The sequence below is a fragment of the Staurois parvus genome, unplaced genomic scaffold, assembly GCF_062004578.1.
Source record: "Staurois parvus isolate SC_StPar_1 unplaced genomic scaffold, SC_StPar_1.0 ptg001534l, whole genome shotgun sequence".
Lineage (NCBI taxonomy): Eukaryota > Metazoa > Chordata > Amphibia > Anura > Ranidae > Staurois > Staurois parvus.
The window spans coordinates 70,613-92,861 of NW_028319330.1; the positions used below are offsets into that span (position 1 = coordinate 70,613).

The following is a 22,249-nucleotide window of genomic DNA, read 5'->3' on the forward strand; positions in this document are numbered from 1 at the left end:
TAAAATAGAATAAAATAAAATAGAAAGAATATAGGCATTTCCGAATTCTGAATTTCGAAAAGAATAGAATAGAATAAAACAGAATAGAATAGAAAAGAATAGAATAGAAAATGAAAAAAATAAAATAGAATAGAATAGAAAGAATATAGCCAGCTTCTGAAACTTGAATAGAATAAAACAGAATAGAATAAAACAAAAAAGAATAGCGTAAAACAGAAAAGAATATAATAGAACATAAAAGAGTAAAATAAAATAGAATAGAAAATAATAGAATAAAATTGAAAGAACATAGCCATCTTCCAATATTTTAATTTCAAAAAGAATAGAAAAAAACCCCAGAATAGAATAGAAGAAATATAATGGAAAATAAAATAATAGAAAAGAATACAACAGAATAGAATAGAATAGAAAAGAAAAATTTTTCGTAAAAAAGAAAAAAATAGAATAGAACATAAAAGACTAAAATAGAATAGAAAATAAAGTAATAGAATAGAAAATAATAGAATAGAGTAGAAAAAATGAAAAAAAAAGAACATATTCATTATCCGAACTTTGAATTTTGAAAAGAATAGAATAAAACCGAATAGAATAGCATAAAACGGAATAGAATAGAATATAATATGATAAAATAACATAGAATAGAAAAGAAAGAAATAGAATAGAAAATAATATAATAGAATAAAACAGAAAGAACATCTGGAATGTGAATTTAAAAAAGAACAGAATAGAATAAAACAGAAAAGAATAGAATAAAAAAAATAGAATAGAAAATAAAAGAATAGAATAAAATAAAATAGAAAGAATATTATTGTCTTCCAAAGTTGGAATTTCAAACAGAATAGAACCAGCCATTTATTACAATGAATTCGGATCGATTCAATATTTTTTAATATTTTAAACAGGGAGGTGTTCTAGCCATTCTGTACTCCAAAACTAAAACAAATAGCAGGGATGGGGCTCTTCCTTTAAGTGGTGCACCACTGACAAGGTTCAGGACAAGATCTCACCTGTGTTTTGCCAGCTCACGCCTTTACTTTGCCTTCCTTTCTGCGGCTCGAGGTCAATGCTAACTCGTCTCTATGAAAGAAAAAAAAGCAACATATAGTAACTATGCAACCATCAGACATCCATAATCACATGGCAGGTTTTAAAATGTATTGAACCCCAACAATGACCTTCTCTTATTAGCTGCTATGGGGTCTGTTAAATATATCATAGAAATATGCAGCTATAAAGCCTAAAAAGGATAACTAATGCAGCCGTCACATCTAAGAGTTGGTAAGCTGCAATATAATAAATGTTTGCTTTTGGGCTTAATACTGCTTTATCCCGGGTTCATACCAAGACGGTGCGGGAAAATCTACGAATCCTGTGCGTTTCCCGCCTTGCAATCGCGTTAATGCGATCTGGTGTGGGTGTCAAAGATAAATTAATGACACCTTGAAAAACAGATCTCAATGCTATTGCCGGAAATCGCATTGCATGGAGGAGATCACCACTGCGATTTAGGTGCGGTTTAATACCGCTTTATCCCGGGTTCACACCAATGCGGTGCGGGAGACTCTGCGAATCCTATGCATTTCCTGCACTGAAATTGTGTTCATGTGATCTGGTGCGAATGACGATTATAAATTAATGATACCTCGAAAAACAGATCTCAATGCTACTGCCAGAAATCGCATTGCATGGGGGAGATCACCACTGCGATTTAGGTGCGGTTTAATACTGCTTCACACCAGTGCGGTGCGGGAAACTCTGCGAATCCTGTATGTTTCCCGCACTGCATTTCAATCGCATCTCGTTCATGCAATCTGGTGCGAGTATCGATGATAAATTAATGACACCTTGAAAAACAGATCGCAATGCTATTGCCAGAAATCGCATTGCATAGGTGAGATCACCCATGCGATTCACGTGCAGTTTAATACCGCTTTAGCGCAGGTTCACACCAATGTGGTGCAGGAAACTCTGCGAATCCTGTGCGTTTCCCGCACTGCAATCACGTTTATGCGATCTAATGCGGGTGTCGATGATAAATTAATGACACCTCGAAAAACAGATCTCATGCTATTGCCGGAAATCGCATTGCATGGGGGAGATCACCACTGTGATTTAGGTGCGGTTTAATACTGCTTTAGCCTGGGTTCACACCAATGCGGTGCGGGAAACTCTGCGAATCCTGTGCGTTTCCCGCACTGCAATCACGTTTATGCGATCTAATGCGGGTGTCGATGATAAATTAATGACACCTCGAAAAACAGATCTCAATGCTATTGCCGGAAATCGCATTGCATGGGGGAGATCACCACTGCGATTTAGGTGCGGTTTAATACTGCTTTAGCCTGGGTTCACACCAATGCGGTGCGAGAAACACTGCGAATCCTGTGTGTTTTTCGCACTGCATTGCAATCGCATCTCGCCTTATAAATTAATGACACCTCGAAAAACAGATCTCAATGCTATTGCCGGAAATCGCATTGCATGGGTGAGAACACCACTGCGATTTGGGTGCGGTTTAATACCGCTTTATCCCAGGTTCACACCAATGTGGTGCAGGAAACTCTGCAAATCCAGTACGTTTCCCGCACTGCAATGGCGTTCATATGATCTGGTGCGAATGACGATGATAAATTAGATGAGATCACCCATGCGATTCGGGTGCGGATTTAAAAAAGGGTCCTACACCTTTGTGGTGCGGATGCGATGCGATTTGAGCCATATATAATGTATGGCTCGAATTGCACAGCTCAGACATTTGCATGTAATTCACACAGGAGTCGTTTTCTAAAGAAGAAAACGAATGCAGAACGGTAAGCTGCGATTTGTGACATTTTTGGTTTTGGGGTTTAGATACGCAATCGGCGTTCTTCAGGACGAGGCAGACAGATGGTCAGGTGACCCGGCTGTAGCTTTCCAGAGCAGGCACAAGGCCTTGACCTCCAGGGCCCCTGGACAATGGAAGGGTTCTCTGACTCCTATGGCTGGCAGGATGTGTTCATACATTCAACTGTCACTTGAGACAATCACAGGTGGAACACCTCACCACTCCAAAGACAAAGGAAATCCATAACAAAAGAACGAACTACAAAGAAACGCAAAGCCAACATTGCCAAATATGTATTGTAAGCGAGTAAACACACCAGAAGCTGCATAGTAACCAATGATAGGACAGGAGGGTGCAGGGGTGGACTGACTACTCATGGGGCCCCCGGGCAATAGGGGATCATGGGGCCCCTGTGTCCTTGCCCAAACTCAAAAAAGCCTATGAAAAAAGTACCAGGGGCATCTCATGGGGCCCCCTACTGACAGCGGGCTCATGGGCAGTGCCCGAGTTTCCAATCGGTCAGGCCGCCCCCTGGGAGGGTGGCCAACCAAAGCTTAAAGGAGACGTCCACCCAGAAATGATATTTAATTTGCAGATGGAGTTCCGTGAGTTGAGGCAGCCCCGGATTTCTTCTACAGTCATGGACAGAAAATTGTTGTGACTACAAATGTTTTGGCATTCCCATGTTTATTTCTTTTGTTTGTATTGGTGTGACACCAAAAAGAACCTCGATAAATTCCAGACAAATCCAAGCTGGCCTTCAGGCACAGGGTACAACTGTGTCCGCTCACACTATACGTCGCCATCTGAATGAAAAGGGACATTATGGTAGGAGACCCAGGAGGACCCCACTGCTGACACAGAAATATGGTAGGAGACCCAGGAGGACCCCACTGCTGACACAGAAATATGGTGGGAGACCCAGGAGAACCCCACTGCTGACACAGAAAAATGGTGGGAGACCCAGGAGGACCCCACTGCTGACACAGAAATATGGTAGGAGACCCAGGAGGACCTCACTGCTGACACAGAAATATGGTAGGAGACCCAGGAGGACCTCACTGCTGACACAGAAATATGGGAGGAGACGCAGGAGGACCCCACCGCTGACACAGAAATATGGGAGGAGACGCAGGAGGACCCCACCGCTGACACAGAAATATGGTGGGAGACCCAATAGGACCCCACTGCTAACACAGAAATATGGTGGGAGACCCAGGAGGACCCCACTGCTGACACAGAAATATGGTAGGAGACCCAGGAGGACCCCACTGCTGACACAGAAATATGGTAGGAGACCCAGGAAGACCTCACTGCTGACACAGAAATATGGTAGGAGACCCGGGAGGACCCCACTGCTGACACATAAATATGGGGGGAGACCCAGGAGGACCTCACTGCTGACACAGAAATATGGTAGGAGACCCAGGAGGACCTCACTGCTGACACAGAAATATGGTAGGAGACCCAGGAGGACCCCACTGCTGACACAGAAATATGGTAGGAGACCCAGGAAGACCCCACTGCTGACACAGAAATATGGTAGGAGACCCGGGAGGACCCCACTGCTGACACATAAATATGGGGGGAGACCCAGGAAGACCCCACTGCTGACACAGAAATATGGTCGGAGACCCAGGAGGACCCCACCGCTGACACAGAAATATGGTCGGAGACCCAGGAGGACCCCACTGCTGACACAGAAATATGGTCGGAGACCCAGGAGGACCACACCGCTGACACAGAAATATGGTAGGAGACCCGGGAGGACCTCACTGCTGACACAGAAATATGGTAGGAGACCCAGGAGGACCTCACTGCTGACACAGAAATATGGGAGGAGACGCAGGAGGACCCCACCGCTGACACAGAAATATGGGAGGAGACGCAGGAGGACCCCACCGCTGACACAGAAATATGGTGGGAGACCCAATAGGACCCCACTGCTAACACAGAAATATGGTGGGAGACCCAGGAGGACCCCACTGCTGACACAGAAATATGGGAGGAGACCCAGGAGGACCCCACTGCTGACACAGAAATATGGTGGGAGACCCAGGAGGACCCCACTGCTGACACAGAAATATGGTGGGAGACCCAGGAGGACCCCACTGCTGACACAGAAATATGGTGGGAGACCCAGGAGGATCTCACTGCTGACACAGAAATATGGTAGGAGACCCAGGAGGACCTCACTGCTGACACAGAAATATGGTAGGAGACCCAGGAGGACCCCACTGCTGACACAGAAATATGGTAGGAGACCCAGGAAGACCCCAATGCTGACACAGAAATATGGTAGGAGACCCGGGAGGACCCCACTGCTGACACAGAAATATGGTAGGAGACCCAGGAGGACCCCACTGCTGACACAGAAATATGGGAGGAGACCCAGGAGGACCCCACTGCTGACACAGAAATATGGTAGGAGACCCAGGAGGATCTCACTGCTGACACAGAAATATGGTAGGAGACCCAGGAGGACCTCACTGCTGACACAGAAATATGGGAGGAGACGCAGGAGGACCCCACCGCTGACACAGAAATATGGTGGGAGACCCAAGAGGACCCCACTGCTGACACAGAAATATGGTGGGAGACCCAGGAGGACCCCACTGCTGACACAGAAATATGGTGGGAGACCCAGGAGGACCCCACTGCTGACACAGAAATATGGTGGGAGACCCAGGAGGACCCCACTGCTGACACAGAAATATGGTGGGAGACCCAGGAGGACCCCACTGCTGACACAGAAATATGGGAGGAGACCCAGGAGGACCCCACCGCTAACACAGAAATATGGTAGGAGACCTCGGAGGACCCCACTGCTGACACAGAAATATGGGAGGAGACCCAGGAGGACCCCACTGCTGACACAGAAATATGGGAGGAGACCCAGGAGGACCCCACTGCTGACACAGAAACATATAAAAGCCAGATTGGAATTTGCCAAAACTTAGCTGAGGAAGCCAAACTCCCTTTGGGAGAATGTGCTGTGGACAGACAAAATACAATTACAGCTTCTTGGTAAAGCCCGACATTCCATTGTTTTTCAGAGGTCATGGGTCTTACAGCAGGACAGGGACCCAAAGCACACGCCAAAAAGCCCCCAGAAATGCTTTCAAAGCGCTGGAGAGGATTGAACTGGCCAGCAATGGGTCCAGATCTTAATCCCATAGAACTCCTGTGGAGAGATCTCAGAACATCAGTCGGGAAAAGGAACCCTTCCAATTTGAGAGACCTGGAGCAGTTGGTGGAAGAAGAGCGATCCAAAATTCCAGTAGAGAGGTGGAAGGAACTTACTGATGGATAACGCACCACTTCACCCAGAAAATTGTTGCAATGACAAATGTTTCGGCATTCTCGAGTTTATTTCTTCTGTTTGTATCGGTATGACACCAAAAAGTGGAGAAACGAATATCCAAATCTGACGCATTACACAAAAACCCCCAAAAATGGACTGGACAAAATTATTGGCACCCTCCATGTAACATTTGGTAACACGCCCCTTGGAAACAATAACTGAAACCAATGGCTTCCTGTAACCATCAATGAGCTTCTTCCACATCTCTTCCGGAATTTTGAATCGCTCTTCTTTCTCCAACTGCTCCAGGTCTCTCAGATTGGAAGGGTTCCTTTTCCCAACTGCTGTTCTGAGATCTCTCCACAGGAGCTCTATGGGGTGGAGATCTGGACTCATTGCTGGCCAGTTCAGTCCTCTCCATCTCTTTGTCTGAAACCATTTCTGGGGGCTTTTTGATGTGTGCTTTGGGTCATTGCCCTGCTGGAAGACCTTGGATCAAAAAATGGAAGGAGCCAGGTGGAAAATTGTTGGGTAATAGTGGGGATTCCTCCATCTAAGCCATCTACTAGCAAGTAGACCAAGAGAAATCTACGAATTACTTACATTTTAATTACTAAGGGCTTGATGTTTTTGACTGGGCTTGTAAAGACACTTATTGGACAAGACTTCAGAATTTCTCGTCAGAGTTGACGTCTTCTGGGGCTGTGACATGACTATCGCCCTGAATGAGGAGGGCCACCGGTACTGGACTGAAGAGAAAGCTGGGAAAGTGTTGGAATGTCGAGAAGGTAAGTGGGGGGGGAGGGGGGAAATACAAACAAAATGAAAAGTTGGAGTTAAGCTGGCCACACATTTCTCAAATTTCGAGTCTTCTTGGCACCACTTGGTAAACTTTGACCAAAAAATGGAAGACTTTAGAATTTCTCGTTAGATTTGATGTCTTCTGGGGCTGTGGCATGACTGTCGCCCTGAATGAGGAGGGCCTTCTGTGCTGGACCGAAGAGAAAGCCTAGCCAGTGCTGGGATGTGGAGAAGGTAACTGCAGCTTGGCAATGCTTTTTTAGGTGGGGGCTGGGATGGAATACAACCAAAAATACAAAGAAAAGTTGGAGTCAAACTGGCCACACACTGCTCAAATTTTGAGCCATGGGTAGTCTTATTGGCACCACTAGATAAACTTTGACCAAAAAACAATGGAAGGAGCCAGGAGCAAAATTGTTGGGACGATAGTGGGGATTCTTCCATCCGTGCTGTGTAACATGAATGGAAGAATCTACCAGCAGGTGGAACAAGAGAAATCTACGTATGACTTATATTTTAATTACTAATAGCTTGATGTTCTTAACTGGGCTTGTAAAGAAACTCTTATTGGACAAGACCAAGGGCGGACTGACCATTGGAGAACTCTGGCACTGCCCGAGGGCCCAGGGTCAGTAGGGGGCCCCATGAAATGCCCCTGGTACCTTTCATAGGCTTTTTTGGGTGTGGTTTAAGTGTGGGCGAGGACACAGGGGCCCCATTATCCCCTATTGCCCGGGGGCCCCATGAGTTGTCAGTCCGCCCCTGGACAAGACTTCAGAATTTCTCGTCAGAGTTGAAGTCTTCTGGGGCTGTGGCATGACTGTCGCCCTGACTGAAGAGAGGCACTGGTGCTGGACTGAACAGAAAGGTGGGCCAGTGCTGGAATGTGGAGAAGGTAAGTGCAACTTGGCAATGCTTTTTTTTTGGGGGGGAGGGAGATACGAACAAAAAAAAAAGTTGGAGTTAAGCTGGCCACACACTGCTCAAATTTGGAGCTATGGGTAGTCTTATTGGCACCACTAGATAAACCTGGATCAAAAAATGGAAGGAGCCAGGTGGAAAATTGTTGGGCGATAGTGGGGATTCCTCCATCCATGCTGTTTAACATGAATGGAAGAATCTACTAGCAGGTGGAACAAGAGAAATCTACGTATGACTTATATTTTAATTACTAATAGCTTGATGTTCTTGGCTGGGCTTGTAAAGACACTCTTATTGGACAAGACTTCAGAATTTCTCATCAGAGTTGACATCATCTGAGGCTGTGGTATGACTATCGCCCTGAATGAGAAGAGTCACCGGTGCAGGACTGAAGAGAAAGCCGGGCAAGTGTTGGAATGTCGAGAAGGTAAGATCAACTTGGCAATGCTTTTTTAGGTGGGGGCTGGGATGGAATACAACCAAAAATACAAAGAAACATTGGAGTTAAGCTGGCACACACTGCTCAAATTTCGCGGCATGGGTAGTCTTCTTGGCACTCCTTGGTAAACTTTGACCAAAAAATGGAAGGAGCCAGGTGGAACATTTTGGGGCCATAGTGGGGATTCCCCTCCATCCATGCTGGTAAACATGAATGGAAGAATCTACCAGCAGGTGGAACAAGAGAAATCTACGTATGACTTATATTTTAATTACTAAGGGCTTGATGTTCTTGGGCTTGTAAAGACACTCTTATTGGACAAGACTTCAAAACGGCTAACAGGTCCTCGCGCCACAAAGAAATACTGCTCCATGGTTGGTGTCACTGGAGTTAAGCTGGCCATACACTGCTCAAATTTCGAGCCATGAGTAGTCTGGTCGGCAACACTTGGTAAACTGTGTCTAAAAAATGGAAGGAGCCAGGTGCAAAATTGTCGGGCGATAGTGGGGATTCCTCCATCCACGATGCTTAACATGAATTGAAGAATCTACTAGCAGGTGGAACAAGAGAAATCTACGAATGACTTATATTTGAATTACTAAGGGCTTGATGTTCTTGTCTTGGCTTGTATAGACATTCTTATTGGACACGACTTCAGAATTTCTCATCAAAGTTGACGTCTTCTGGGACTGTTGCCCTGAATGAGGAAGGCCATCTGTGCTGGGCTGAAGAGAAAGCTGGGCCAGTGTTGGAATGACGGCTAACAGGTCCTTGCACCACAAAGAAATACTGCACCATGGTTGGTGTCATTGGGAGGAAGTATTGCTGTAAGTGGTTGTGATGCAAGATAAATATTTTTTCCATCATTGCGGCGTTTTCCCATATCCGTCCCCGAAAGGCCGCTTCAAATAGTCCGAATAACTGAGTCTCAAGCGTATTTCCGCAGGCCATTTATCCTCCAGGCTCTCCGGTCACGCTCCATTTTGCACCAAAGGATCAAGAGGTGGCTTTGTAGTGTGTTCAGCAGAGCAGAGACCACAGTCTCTAATCATCGGCCCTCATCCAGAGAGAGATAAACCTTCTTAGCGATCATCGGAAGAATGAGCAGGATCCCAATTTGGAGGAATCAATCAGCTCTTCCAGTAAATGGCGCAGCTAATCTTTCCACGTCCCGTCGCTTCAGGAGGTTAAAGGAGATTTAAACCCTAACTGGATATTTAGGGGACTCAGACACCATGGGGTGGATTTACTAGAGGAAAATAGACTGTGCACTCCACAAGTGCAGTTGCTCCAGAGCAGGGGTCTCCAAATGTTCTAAACAAAGGGTCAGTTTACTGTCCTTCAGGCTTCAAGGGGACTGGACTGTGGCCATTGGGAGTAGAAAATGTCCTTTCATTAGTGGGAGTAAACAGTGCCCCTCCTTTGGTGTCAGTGAGAGGAACTGTGCCCCATCATTGGTGTCATTGGAAAGAATCATGACCAATCGCTGGTGTTATTGGGAGGAATTGTGCCCCATTGTTGGTGTCATTTGGGAAGAATCATGCCCCATCGTTGGTGTCATTGGGAAGAATCATGCCCCATCGTTGGTGTCATTGGGAAGAATCATGCCCAATCATGTGTGATTGGGAGGAATTTTGCCCATTCGTTGCTGTCATTGGGAAGCATCATGTCCCAAGCATTGGTGTCATTGGGAGGAATTGTGCCCCATTGGTGTCATTGGGCAGAATCATATCCCATTGTTGGTGTCATTGGGAGGAATTGTGCCTCATCATTGGTGTAATTGGGCAGAATCATGTCCCATTGTTGGTGTCATTGGGAAGAATCATGCCTAATCATTGGTGTCATTGGGGAGAATCATGCCCCATCATTGGTGTCACTGGGAGGAATTGTGCCGCATCATTGGGGTCATTGGGAAGAATCAGGCCCCATCGTTGATGTCATTGGGAAGAATCATGTCCAATCATTTGTGTCATTGGGAGGAATTGTGACCCATCCTTGGGCATTGGGAAGAATAATGCTGATCCCCTCCAGCCTCTTTCAGCCACTTCCTGTCGACACACACTCACGCCAGTGTTGACGCGTTTCACCGCTCAGGGCTTGCTTGCAGGGATAGGGGAAAACATATCTTGTGAGCATGCCAGGAGTGGTGAAATGCATCAGTAAAGGTTGGTTCTCAGGTGGAGACATTGTTCTGTGCAGTCGTGTTGTTTCCACCTGGGAACCAACCTTTACTGATGCGTTTCACCTCTCAGGACTTGCTTGCAAGAATGGGGGAAGTCCTATCCTTGTGAGCATGAATAGTCCTGAATTTGTAAGCATGCCAGGTGTGGTGAAGCGCGTCAAGAAAGGTCGCTTCCCAGGTGGAGATATTGTTTTATGCAGTCATATAGTCTCCTCCTGGGAACCGACCTTCTCTGATGCGTAATTAGCCACTCCTGGCTTGCTCACAAGGATATGGAAGTCCTATCCTTGCAAGCATGCCAGGAAAGGTAAAACGTGTCAAGGAATATTGGTTCACGGGTATGGACATTGTTGTATGCAGTTGTGCTGTCTCCACCTGGGAACCAACTTTCACCGATGCGTTTCACCACTCAGGGAGTGCTTGCAAGGATGGGGGAAGTCCTATCCTTGTGAGGATGCCAGGTGTGGAAGGAAGGTTGGTTCCCAGGTGGAGACATTGTTGTATGCAGTCATGTTGTCTCCACCTGGGAATCAACCTTTTGACGTGTTTCAGCATGCCTGGCTTGCTCACAAGGATATGGAAGTCCTATCCTTTTGAGCATGCCAGGAGTGGTGAAACGCATCAAAGCAGATTGGTTCTCAGGTGGAGACATTGCTGTATGCAGTGGTGTTGTCTCCACCTGGGAACCAAACTTCACCGATGCGTTTCACTGCTCCGGACTTGTTTGCAAGGATAGGGGAAGTCCTATCCATGTGAGCATGAATAGTCCTATCCTTGTAAGCATGCCAGGTGTGGTGAAACGCATCAAGGAAGGTTGGTTCCCAGGTGGAGGCCTTCTTGTATGCAGTGCTGATGTCTCTACCTAGGAACCAACCTTCACTGATGCGTTTCACCACTCCTGGCTTGCTCAAAAGCATAGAGGAAGTCATATCCTTGTGAGAATGCCAGGAGTGGCGAAACATGTCCAGGAAGGATGGTTCCCAGGTGGAAGCCTTGTTGTATGCAGTTGTGTTGTCTTCACTTAGGAACAAACCTTCACTGATGCGTTCCACTTTTCCTGGCTTGCTCACAAGTATAGGGGAAGTCATATCCCTGTGAGCATGCTAGGAGTGGTGAAATGCATCAAGGAATGTTGGTTCCCAGGTGGAAGCTTTGTTGTATGCAGTCGTGTTGTCTCCACCTGGGAACCAACCTTCTTTGATGCGTTTCACCACTCCTGCCAAACTTACAAGGATAGGACTTCCTCTATCCTTCTGAGTGAGCCAGGAGTGGTGAAATGCATTAGAAAGGTTGGTCCCCAGGTGAAGACAACAGTACTGCACACAACAATGTCTCCATCTGGGAACCAATCTTTTTTGACGCATTTCACCACTCCTGCTATTTTCACAGGGATAGGACTTCCCCTATCCTTGTGAGCAAGCAAGGAGTGGTGAAATATATTAGAAAATGTTGGTTCCCAGGTGGAGACATTGTTGTATGCAGTTCTGTTTTCTCCACCTGGGAACAAACCCTCCTGATGCATTTCACCACTCCTGGCTTGCTCACAAGAAGAGGAAATCCTATCCGTGTGAGCATGCCAGGAGTGGTGAAATGCATCAGTGAAGGTTAGTTTCCAGGTGTAGACATTGTTGTATAAAGTCATGTTGTCTTCACCTTGCACCTGGGAACCAACCTTACTGATGCGTTTCACCACTCAGGGCTTGCTTGCAAGAATGGGGGAAGTCCTATCCTTGTGAGCATGCCAGGAGTGGTGAAATGCATCAGTGAAGGTTTCCAGGTGTAGACATTGTTGTATGATGTCATGTTGTCTTCACCTTGCACCTGGGAACCAACCTACTGATGCGTTTCACCACTCAGGGCTTGCTTGCAAGAATGGGGGAAGTCCTATCCGTGTGAGCATGCCAGGTGTGGTGAAGCGCGTCAAGAAAGGTTGGTTCCCAGGTGGAGACATTGTTCTATGCAGTCATATAGTCTCCACCTGGGAACCAACCTTCTCTGATGCGTGATTCACCACTCCTGGTTTGCTAGACAAGGATATGGAAGTCCTATCCTTGTGAGCAAGCCAGGAGAGGTAAAAACGTGTCCAGCAACGTTGGTTCCCAGGTATGGATATTGTTGTATGCAGTTCTGTTGTCTCCACCTGGGAACCAACCTTCACTGATGCATTTCACCACTCCTGGCATGCTCACAAGGATAGAGGAAATCCTATCCTTGTCAGCATGCCAGGAGTGGTGAAACACGTCCAAGAAGGTTGGTTCCCATTGTTGTATGCAGTCGTGTTGTCTCTACCTGGGAATCAACCTTCACTGATGCGTTTCACCCCTACGGGCTTACTTGCAAGGATAGGGGAAGTCCTATCCTTGTCAGCATGCTAGGAGCGGTGAAACGCATCAAGAAAACTTGGCTCCCAGTTGGAGACATTGTAGTATGCAGTCAATTTGCAGTCCTACTCTATCCAAAAATAAAAATGGCTGGATTTGCACTTTAATTGGACACGTCACCAATTGTTTTCATATGTTTTCTGAAGTCTTTGTCTATATTGGAAACAGAGGCCTCGTGTGTGTGTGAGTCTCGGGGACATGCGTCGGTCTGGGTGCAGGGAGCAGGGAAGGTTCAGCCAAGAGCCACTGGTTGGGAATCGTACAGAAAATTAACTCCAATCTGGATCTGTCGCTGCCTTCGGGAAGGGGGTGGAAAGGGGGGGGGGGGCGCTTTGTGATCAGCCTGGGACTCCAACAAGCTGTCCAAGGCTTTGTTTGTATTGCGCAGTCCTGACATCTTTTGCTTTGGTCAGGTTTTATTGCTTATCTTTTCATCATCACTTCCTGTGGGGTCACCAAGACCACAAGTGAGGAGAATCCCTTCAATGGGGACACAACACATTTTTAATGGAGTGGTGGAGAGTTCAAACCTCTGTCGGGGGGGGGGGGGGGGGATAGACAGCAATAAAAGCCTCATAGCAGCTCTAGTGTTCTCCACTCACCCTATGGCCCCGTTCATATTAGTGCATCTACCGTAGCGCCACGATGCACGACAATGGAAATCACGTTATGCTGTACACTGCCCATTCAATCAATGCTACACGGTGCAATGTGTTTTCTTAATAAGCGCAGGTACTTGTTTTGGTGCAACTTCAGACCCATAGACTGCTATGGGAGGGCATGGAAAATACACATACATACGCTTTTGGTGCATATTTGTTAACTTAACACCCAATCTCCTCAGCCTAAAAAAAATATACAAATGCATCAAAAATGCACTAAAAACACATGATTTTGCAGCAGCACTAGTATGATCCTTGGTTCAAACTAATTCTACTGCAAAGATTTCAGATTGTGACCACGCAGCAAGTGAGGAATAAGTCCCAGATGGGGGCTCGTGCGCCAATAAAAACCTGACAGACCTCCTAACTTTTCTCCACGGTACTAAAGCAGTGGTCTGCAAACTACAGCACAGGGGCCACATGTGGCCCTTTGCTTACCTGTATCCAGCCCCTGAGGCACTATTCCTCCCATTAACACCATTGATTGAGTACTAGTCCTCCCACTGATACCATTCCTTCCATTGACACCATCAATGGGACACTATTCTTCCAAATGACAGTAATGATGGGGCACTATTCCTCCCACCAATAACAATAATGGGGCACTATTCCTCCCACTGATACCAATGATGGGGCACTATTCCTCCCACTGACACCAATGATGGGGCACTATTCCTCCCACTGACACCAATGATGGGACACTATTCCTCCCACTGATACCAATGATGGGGCACTATTCCTCCCACTGATACCAATGATGAGGCACTATTCCTCCCACTGATACCAATGATGGGGAACTATTCCTCCCACTGACACCAATGATGGGGCACTATTCCTCCCACTGACACCAATGATGGGACACTATTCCTCCCACTGATACCAATGATGGGGCACTATTCCTCCCACTGACACCAATGATGGGACACTATTCCTCCCACTGATACCAATGATGGGGCACTATTCCTCCCACTGACACAAATGATGGGGCACTATTCCTCCCACTGACACCAATGATGGGGCACTATTCTTCCCACTGATACAAATGATGGGGCACTATTCCTCCCACCGATACCAATGATGGGGCACTATTCCTAACACTCACACCAATGATGGGACACTATTCCTCCCACTGATACCAATGATGGGGCACTATTCCTCCCACTGACACCAATGATGGGGCACTATTCCTCCCACTGACACCAATGATGGGGCACTATTCCTCCCACTGACACCAATGATGGGGCACTATTCCTCCCACTGATACAAATGATGAGGCACTATTCCTCCCACCAACACCAATGATGGAGCACTATTCCTCCCACTGATAACAATCATAGGGCATTATTCCTCCCACTGACACCAAAGATGGGGCACTATTCATCCCATTACAGCCAACAATGGGGCACATTTCCTCCCATTACAACCAATGACAGGGCACAGTTCCTCCCAATACAATCAACAATGGGGCAAAATTTCTCTTGTTACAACCAATGATGGGAAAATAATCCTCCCATTAAAACCAATGATGGGGAAAAATTCCTCCCATTACAACCAATGATGGAACAAAATTCCTCCCCTTACAACCAATGATGGGGCACAATTCCTCCCATTACAACCAATGATGGGGCACAATTCCTCCCATTACAACCAATGATGGGGCACAATTCCTCCCATTACAACCAATAATGGGGCAAAATTCCTCCCATTACAACCAATGATGAGGCAAAATTCCTCCCATTACAACCAACAATGAGGCACAATTCCTCCCCTTACAACCAATGATGGGGAACAATTCCTCCCATTACAACCAATGATGGGGCAAAATTCTTCCCATTACAACCAACAATGGGGCAAACAGCGGCTGTTTTTGGCTTTTGATGTTTTTTTTTTCAACAGCTAGTAAACCCCCAAGCAACGTTATGCCTGCACCTTTCTTCGTTAATTCCCCTTTTTCGATTTGCTTCCACACAGGAAGTGACATTAAATCTCCCCAATCTCCAACAAAGGCAGCACAATAAGCTGGACAGATGTTCTAACCCTTCTCCATTCTATCTATATCTAGGGGTTTTGGTTGGAATTGGGCTTTAAGAACAATTTTTTTTTTATGTTCTCCAGTTGTATGGAGTGTAAAAAAAACAACTCAGTTTTCAGAAACATGCAGAGATGTGCTGTCAGCAGTGTATGGGAATCTGAAAGGAGTTTTTGCTGGATTGAATTTCACTGTGTGAAATGAAAGGTTGGCACCACAGTCCACAGGGGGATACCTGCCGCATAGAGAGGATTTGGAGGCTTTTGAAACTGGAGCCGAACTGCCAAACATCTAGGTATGAGGGCAGCACAGTGGCTGAGGGGTTAGCATGCTTGCCTTGTAGCACTGAAGTTATGGTTTAAAATGTATCATCTTGCATGAATGGATCTATCCTGATCTTCCATCTATCTCACTGTTCTTAGAAAACATAACCTTTAGTTACGGAAGGAGTTGGTGGAAGCCTCCCAACATAAAGAAAAGCCAGGTTCAATCATTTTTTGAAACCTGGGAATTCTTTATTCAAAACCTTACCACTGACATCAAGCAATCAATTGCCCAATATTTTCTCTATATTCCATGTTATTTGGTTAGATATTCTGCCAAATCCCCCCCCCCCCATCGACATTCCATCTACACCACAAATCTCCTAATTTATTACACTGTATATGAGGTATCTGCCTTTTTATGTGGAATTGGGTAAATGATCGACTGCTTCCCATTAGCTACTCCTACTGTGTGTATTTGGGTATATGACTGACCATTGCCCTTTAGCTACTATTACCATATGTGGTTGGGTATATGACTGACCACCACCCATTAGCTACTCCTACCATGTGCAGTTGGGTATATAACTGGCCACCGTCCATTAGCTACTACTACCACATGTGGTTGGGTATATGACTGACGACCACCCATAAGCTACTGCATCCATGTGAAGTTGGGTATATGATTGACCACCGCCCATTAGCTACTGCTATCATGTGCACTTGGGTATATGACTGACCACTACCTATTAGCTACTGCTACCATGTGCAGTTGGGTATATGACTGACCACTACCTATTAGCTACTGCTACCATGTACAGTTGGGTATATGACTGACCACTACCTATTAGCTACTGCTACCATGTACAGTTGGGTATATGACTGGCCACTACCTATTAGCTACTGCTACCATGTACAGTTGGGTATATGACTGGCCACTGCCCATTAGCTACTGCTACCATGTGCAGTTGGGTATATGACTGGCCACTGCCCATTAGCTACTGCTACCATGTTCAGTTGAGTATATGACTGACGACCACCCATTAGCTACTGCTACCATGTGCAGTTGGGTATATGACTGACCACCACCCATTAGCTACTGCTACCATGTGCAGTTGGGTATATGACTGATGACCACCCATTAGCTACTGCTACCATGTGCAGTTGGGTATATGACTGACGACCACCCATTAGCTACTGCTACCATGTGCAGTTGTATATATGACTGACGACCACCCATTAGCTACTGCTACCATGTGCAGTTGTATATATGACTGACCACCACCCATTAGCTACTGCTAACCTAGCAACAAGAAGAAATTATTTTAAGATTCTAGCACTGATTCCTGAATATGCGGGACCCAACCAAACCTTTGTAGAGTCTGTACAGTTTGATAAATGTTGGCAGAGAAGGTTTGAGCTGACTTTCTTTCAGGAGAAAGTTGTCCAGGTATCCCACTATGAGGATGCTCTGTGAAGGAAGCAGAACAATAACAATGGCTAGCACCTCGAGGTGCCATGGACAGGCCAACGAGGAAAGCAAAGAACTGATAGTGTTGGGGGTACACCAGGAGTGTTCATGTGCTGGAAAGAAGGGGATGTGGAAGCATCCTGGATGTCCACTGATGCCAGAAGGTCCCCCATTGTGAGTGGGCAATGACTAACCTGAAAGATTCCATGTAGAATTTCTACACTCAAATTCAGGCATCAAGGGCCTTCAGATCCAGAGTTGGAGAAGAAAACCTGAAACAGGTTGGAGTAGAAACTCTGAAACTTTTCTTGTTCTGGAATATTGGCAACACGAAAAGACAAGTTCAATTTGTTTTTTTTTTTCACAGGCTAGCTGGTAAGTACACTTGGAAATTTTTTGCTATTTATGTTGGAATAATGGCAATAATTCCTTGCAAGTCTACTAGTCGATGTCGGGGTGTTGGCCTGTTGGACAACATGAGGTGAGGTGGAGGTAGAGCTTGAAATTTGAATTTGTAACCCCAAGACCATCACCCATGAGTTCAACCATCCAGAACGCTTTTGGACCAGGTAGTAGCAGATGCCAACACATGACTCCCCACTTTGAGTGGAAGGGGCAGTAAGTGAGCATGCATGCATAAAGAAGGCAATGCATACATGCGCAGTAGCTGTGACAAATGGAAGAGACTGCACAGGCGCAGTAGAAGGGCTCCTGCCAATGCCAGTGAATATACCAAAGAAAGCAGAGACATCGACCCCAGAAGGGATGACTGGCCCAGCACACACTAAAGCTCCCACAGGGGCAAAGCCATGACTTCTCTTTGCAGAGATTAGCAAGGTGCCCTGCAGGGGTGGGCTGACCATTTGGAAACTCTGGCACTGCCCGAGGGCCCGGGGTCAGTAGGGGGCCCCATGAGATGCCCCTGGTACCTTTTTTCATAGGCTTTTTTGAATTTGGGCAAGGACACAGGGTCCCCATGATCCCCTATTGCCCGGGGGCCCCATGAGTTGTCAGTCCGCCCCTGGTGCCCTGTGACTACTAGCACAGTAGGTGCCAGCAGGACCCGAGGGCAAGCCCCTAAAGAGTTTTCATGATCAGGTCTCCACTAGCTGGCCATAGACTTGTAAAGCACACTGTGTCTAACTTACATAGTTCATTAGGTGACCTGAAAGCCCCCCAAGCAGAACCCAGTGTCCAATGGGTCACATTATAGAGGAACCCTGCATCTTCAGGGTCTAGTGATTGGCTGCTTGAGGAAGATCACATACTCTCAAATATTTCTGAGAGTTCGGAAAGATGAACAGGGGGAGCAGCAAATGTAGGTATCAGTAGGTGCAGAGAAATGGGCTTTCAAGAGAACCTATCATTTTGCCCTGGGTGGACCAAGCAACAGATTCCTTTTAACGAGCCAGAAAAGGTACCACAAAGGTCGGCGTCGTTTGCCCTGGCTGTGCAAGAACATCTCTAACTGCAAAATCGCTTCTATGTAGATGGACACCTCAACATCTTCTTTTTGTAGCATCGTGTATGTTTTAGTTTTGCTTGGCCTTTAAATCAAGGATCCGGACACAATGCACGTTTGGCAATTTGGCGTCAGCTCCAGACAAAGCCAAAAAAAAAAACGGGGTTAGTATATTAAAACCAGACTGAAAATCTATCACACTCTCACCACCATGCAAGCTCTCAGTGGAAAATCCGACTCAGAGCATCATCTATGGATTATTTAAGCAGCAGCCTTCCCTGTTAGCGTGTGTATGTTCTAGCTCGTAAAGTCTTGGAGCCGGTATTAAATTAGGGTTTTCGACTCCAAGAATGGCTGTTAAACTGCGGCTGTGGATTGGTTGTTGGCACAATATGGACAGGACACGTCTCCCGCTCCCCAAATCACGTTTCGTCGGATTGCTTTCTTGCAGCGTTGGCAAGGTCTGGGTACGAGGGAATTTGGATTAATAAGGAGAGTGTGCGCTTCCACAATGCTGACTTAGCATTTGCTATCAAGGCACAATGTGGTGGGTCCCACTCTCGTGCGTCTGGCTCATACATTTTCTATGGGCTTCTGTGCAACAAAAGAGAAGGTTGTTTTATAGTAAAATGTGTCAGCGCAAATCCTTCAGCTTTTTTCTCCACCGTCATTGAACATTTGGGGGGGAACTTCTAGCGTACTTCAGATGTATTTGTGATTATTGCTGCCTTAAATGGAACCTATGGCCGGGACCCGTGGGCCCTCCACACTGCAAGGGTTAAAGGCTTACTAAGCTCAGGGGTAGAGGAATGAGCTATCATTCTGCTATGGCAGGCTTCAGGCACTTACAACCTAGAGAGGGTCCTTACCATCCTTGAGTAGATTGTAGGACTTCTGGTCCTGCACTGTACTTGGTTACATCCAGGGGAGGACTGACAACTCATGGGGCAATAGGGGATCATGACCACACTCAAAGCACACCCATAAAAGCCTATAAAAGGTACCAGGGGCATTTCATGGGGCCCCCTACTGACCCCGGGCCCACGGACAGTGCCCGAGTGCTCTAATGGTCAGTCCGCCCCTGGTTACATCAGAATGCGACCACCACAGTTCTGCTTAAGTCCAAGAGTAGGGGAATAAGCTTTAATACCTACCTTGTTCCTCCCTATTGAGGGCTTCAGGTGCTTAAAACCCAGAGAGAGACCTTACCATCCTTGAGTAGATTGTAGGACTTCTGGTCCTGCACTGTACTTGGTTACATCCAGGGGAGGACTGACAACTCATGGGGCCCCCGGGCAATAGGGGATCATAGGGCCCTTGTGTCCTTGACCACACTCAAAGCACACCCATAAAAGCCTATAAAAAGGTACCAGGGGCATTTCATGGGGCCCCTTACTGACCCTGGGCCTTCGGGCAGTGCCCAAATGCTCTAATGGTCAGTCCGCCCCTGGTTACATCAGAGTGCGACCACCATAGTGCCGCTTAAGTCCAAGAGTAGGGGAATAAGCTTTAAAATCGACCTTGTTCCTCCCTATTGCGGGCTTCAGGCGCTTACAACCCAGAGGGTTCTTACCATTCTCACATAGATTGCAGGACTGTTGGTACTGCATTGTACTCGAGCAACCTCCATGTAGGCAGGTGTAGTCTATTACTCCACTGCAGTTGGCGCTCATCCAAAGCAGCATTTGTGGTGAAAGAGGAAGTCAAGAGGAACCTAGCTTCTCTCTGGTTATCTCAGTTACAAGGAGGCAGCATCCGATTGGTGGCCATCTTGGGCCAGGCAGAGTCTAAGACCCTGGCTCACGGGTTTGCCTTTGCATTTTGCGAGTGGCCAGAGTAAGGACAGGTCACTCATCTGTCAGGGACATTGCTTAGCATCAGGGAGAGGTTCCAGAGAAGAAGGGAAAGTGCAGGGACATGCCACCCTTCTTGGAAACCTCCCCATTTGGGTTTGGACCAACCAGGCCCCACTCCGCTCCTTCAGACAGCTGCTGTCGGCTTCCCTGAGACTACCAGGTTTTATAGGGAAAGGTGATCCAGGGAATATCCGATTGCCTCTCGGGGGATCAGGAAAGAATTTTTCCCCTGCAGGAGCAAATTGGATCGTGCTTTGCTGGGTTTCCCTTCCTCTGGATCAACTGTGGGTGTAGGATTATATGTTTTTGGGTTTTTTTTTTTATTTTTTTAATGGTTGAACTGGATGGACTTTTGTCTTTTTTCAGCCAGACTAACTATGTAACTTTGTAACTATGTAGCTTTCCTATGTCTATGTTTCTATATACCAGTCTGTTTTCTCTTTGCGGCTACAATTCCTGTCTATGGAAACAGATACAAGTTGCCCCCCCCAACCACCGGTCCTCATAATGACAGGCACACGTCTGGCTGGCAGACCCAAGCGAGAACTGACCAAAGCACAAAAACTGCACGGCGTATACAGAATGTGAAGACAAAACATACAACTGAAGAAATGAATCATAGCTGAGAAAGCGACTCTGATCTTCCATGAAACAAATCCTTCGGAGTCTTCCTTTAGGGGTTTGTGTTTTGGCCAGGCACAGTGATAAGTTGCCGATGGTTATCTTGGCAGCGTTTCTGCCAGCGGATGAGGCATGGAATAGAAAAAAAGTGCAACATTTCATGAAATAATGGAAATCCTGAGTTCTTGCGGCATAAAACATCTGATCGTTCCACTACGGAGCCGTCCGTTCCATGAAACCTGCAGAAAGTTCAGACCTTCAGCTTATTGCTAAGAAGGAACTTGTAAGGTGGCTTGCGTATGGCTGTGTAAAGTCCCTGCCCCCGCTTCTTCCACCAGAACAACATCGCACCCCCCCTCCACCCCTGCTTGAGATTTTAATCCTCCGCCATCTTTTGCCCATCTTCTTGCCAGAGACCTCCTCACCACATTCCCGGCCATCGACCTTTATAATGTCCACACGCTTTAGGATTCCTGCACTTTACTGATGTTACTTTATGATGGCATTACAGTCACGTCACAGAAACATTCTACCCATGGTCACTTGACAGCATTTTGTCAATCACATATAGTGGACGAACCGCAGCAGACGCACGTGAAAGCAGCACACAGTACATTTTAGTACGTCATCTTCCCTGGTTTCTCTCTCCTAGGATCATCAGAACTACTGCTACAGGGCGGCAGGGCTGCACAAAATCATGTATGTATTTCGTATTTCCAAATAGGGGCCCTTCCTGGCCAGGCCATGTTTTGCAATACGGCGCTGCGTTACTTTAACTGACAATTGCGCGGTCATGCAATGCTGCACCCAAATGAAATGTATGTCATTTCTTTCCCACAAATGGAACTTTCTTTCAGTGGTATGTGATCACCTGTGCGTTTTTAATTATTTGCACTATAAACAGAAAAAAACCTGAAAAAACAATATTTCTGACTTTTTTGCTGTAGTCAGCAAGTGGAGGCCCTGGACATTCGAATTTTGCATCACACATCTAGGTGGCTGATTTGCATTATTCCCAAAGTACTTGGAAACT

The 22,249-nt window shown here is 46.5% G+C and overlaps 1 protein-coding gene across 1 annotated transcript in view; it reads right to left on the reverse strand.

The window, feature by feature from the left end:
- The window catches only part of SLC9A5 (solute carrier family 9 member A5), a 113,929-nt gene that overhangs the window by 6,679 nt on the left and 85,001 nt on the right, over nucleotides 1-22,249 (reverse strand). Inside the window, exon 14 of the mRNA XM_089662757.1 lies at nucleotides 1,008-1,077. Within this exon, the coding sequence (XP_089518883.1) occupies nucleotides 1,008-1,077 (70 nt within the window). The remainder of the gene's footprint in view (nucleotides 1-1,007; nucleotides 1,078-22,249) is intronic.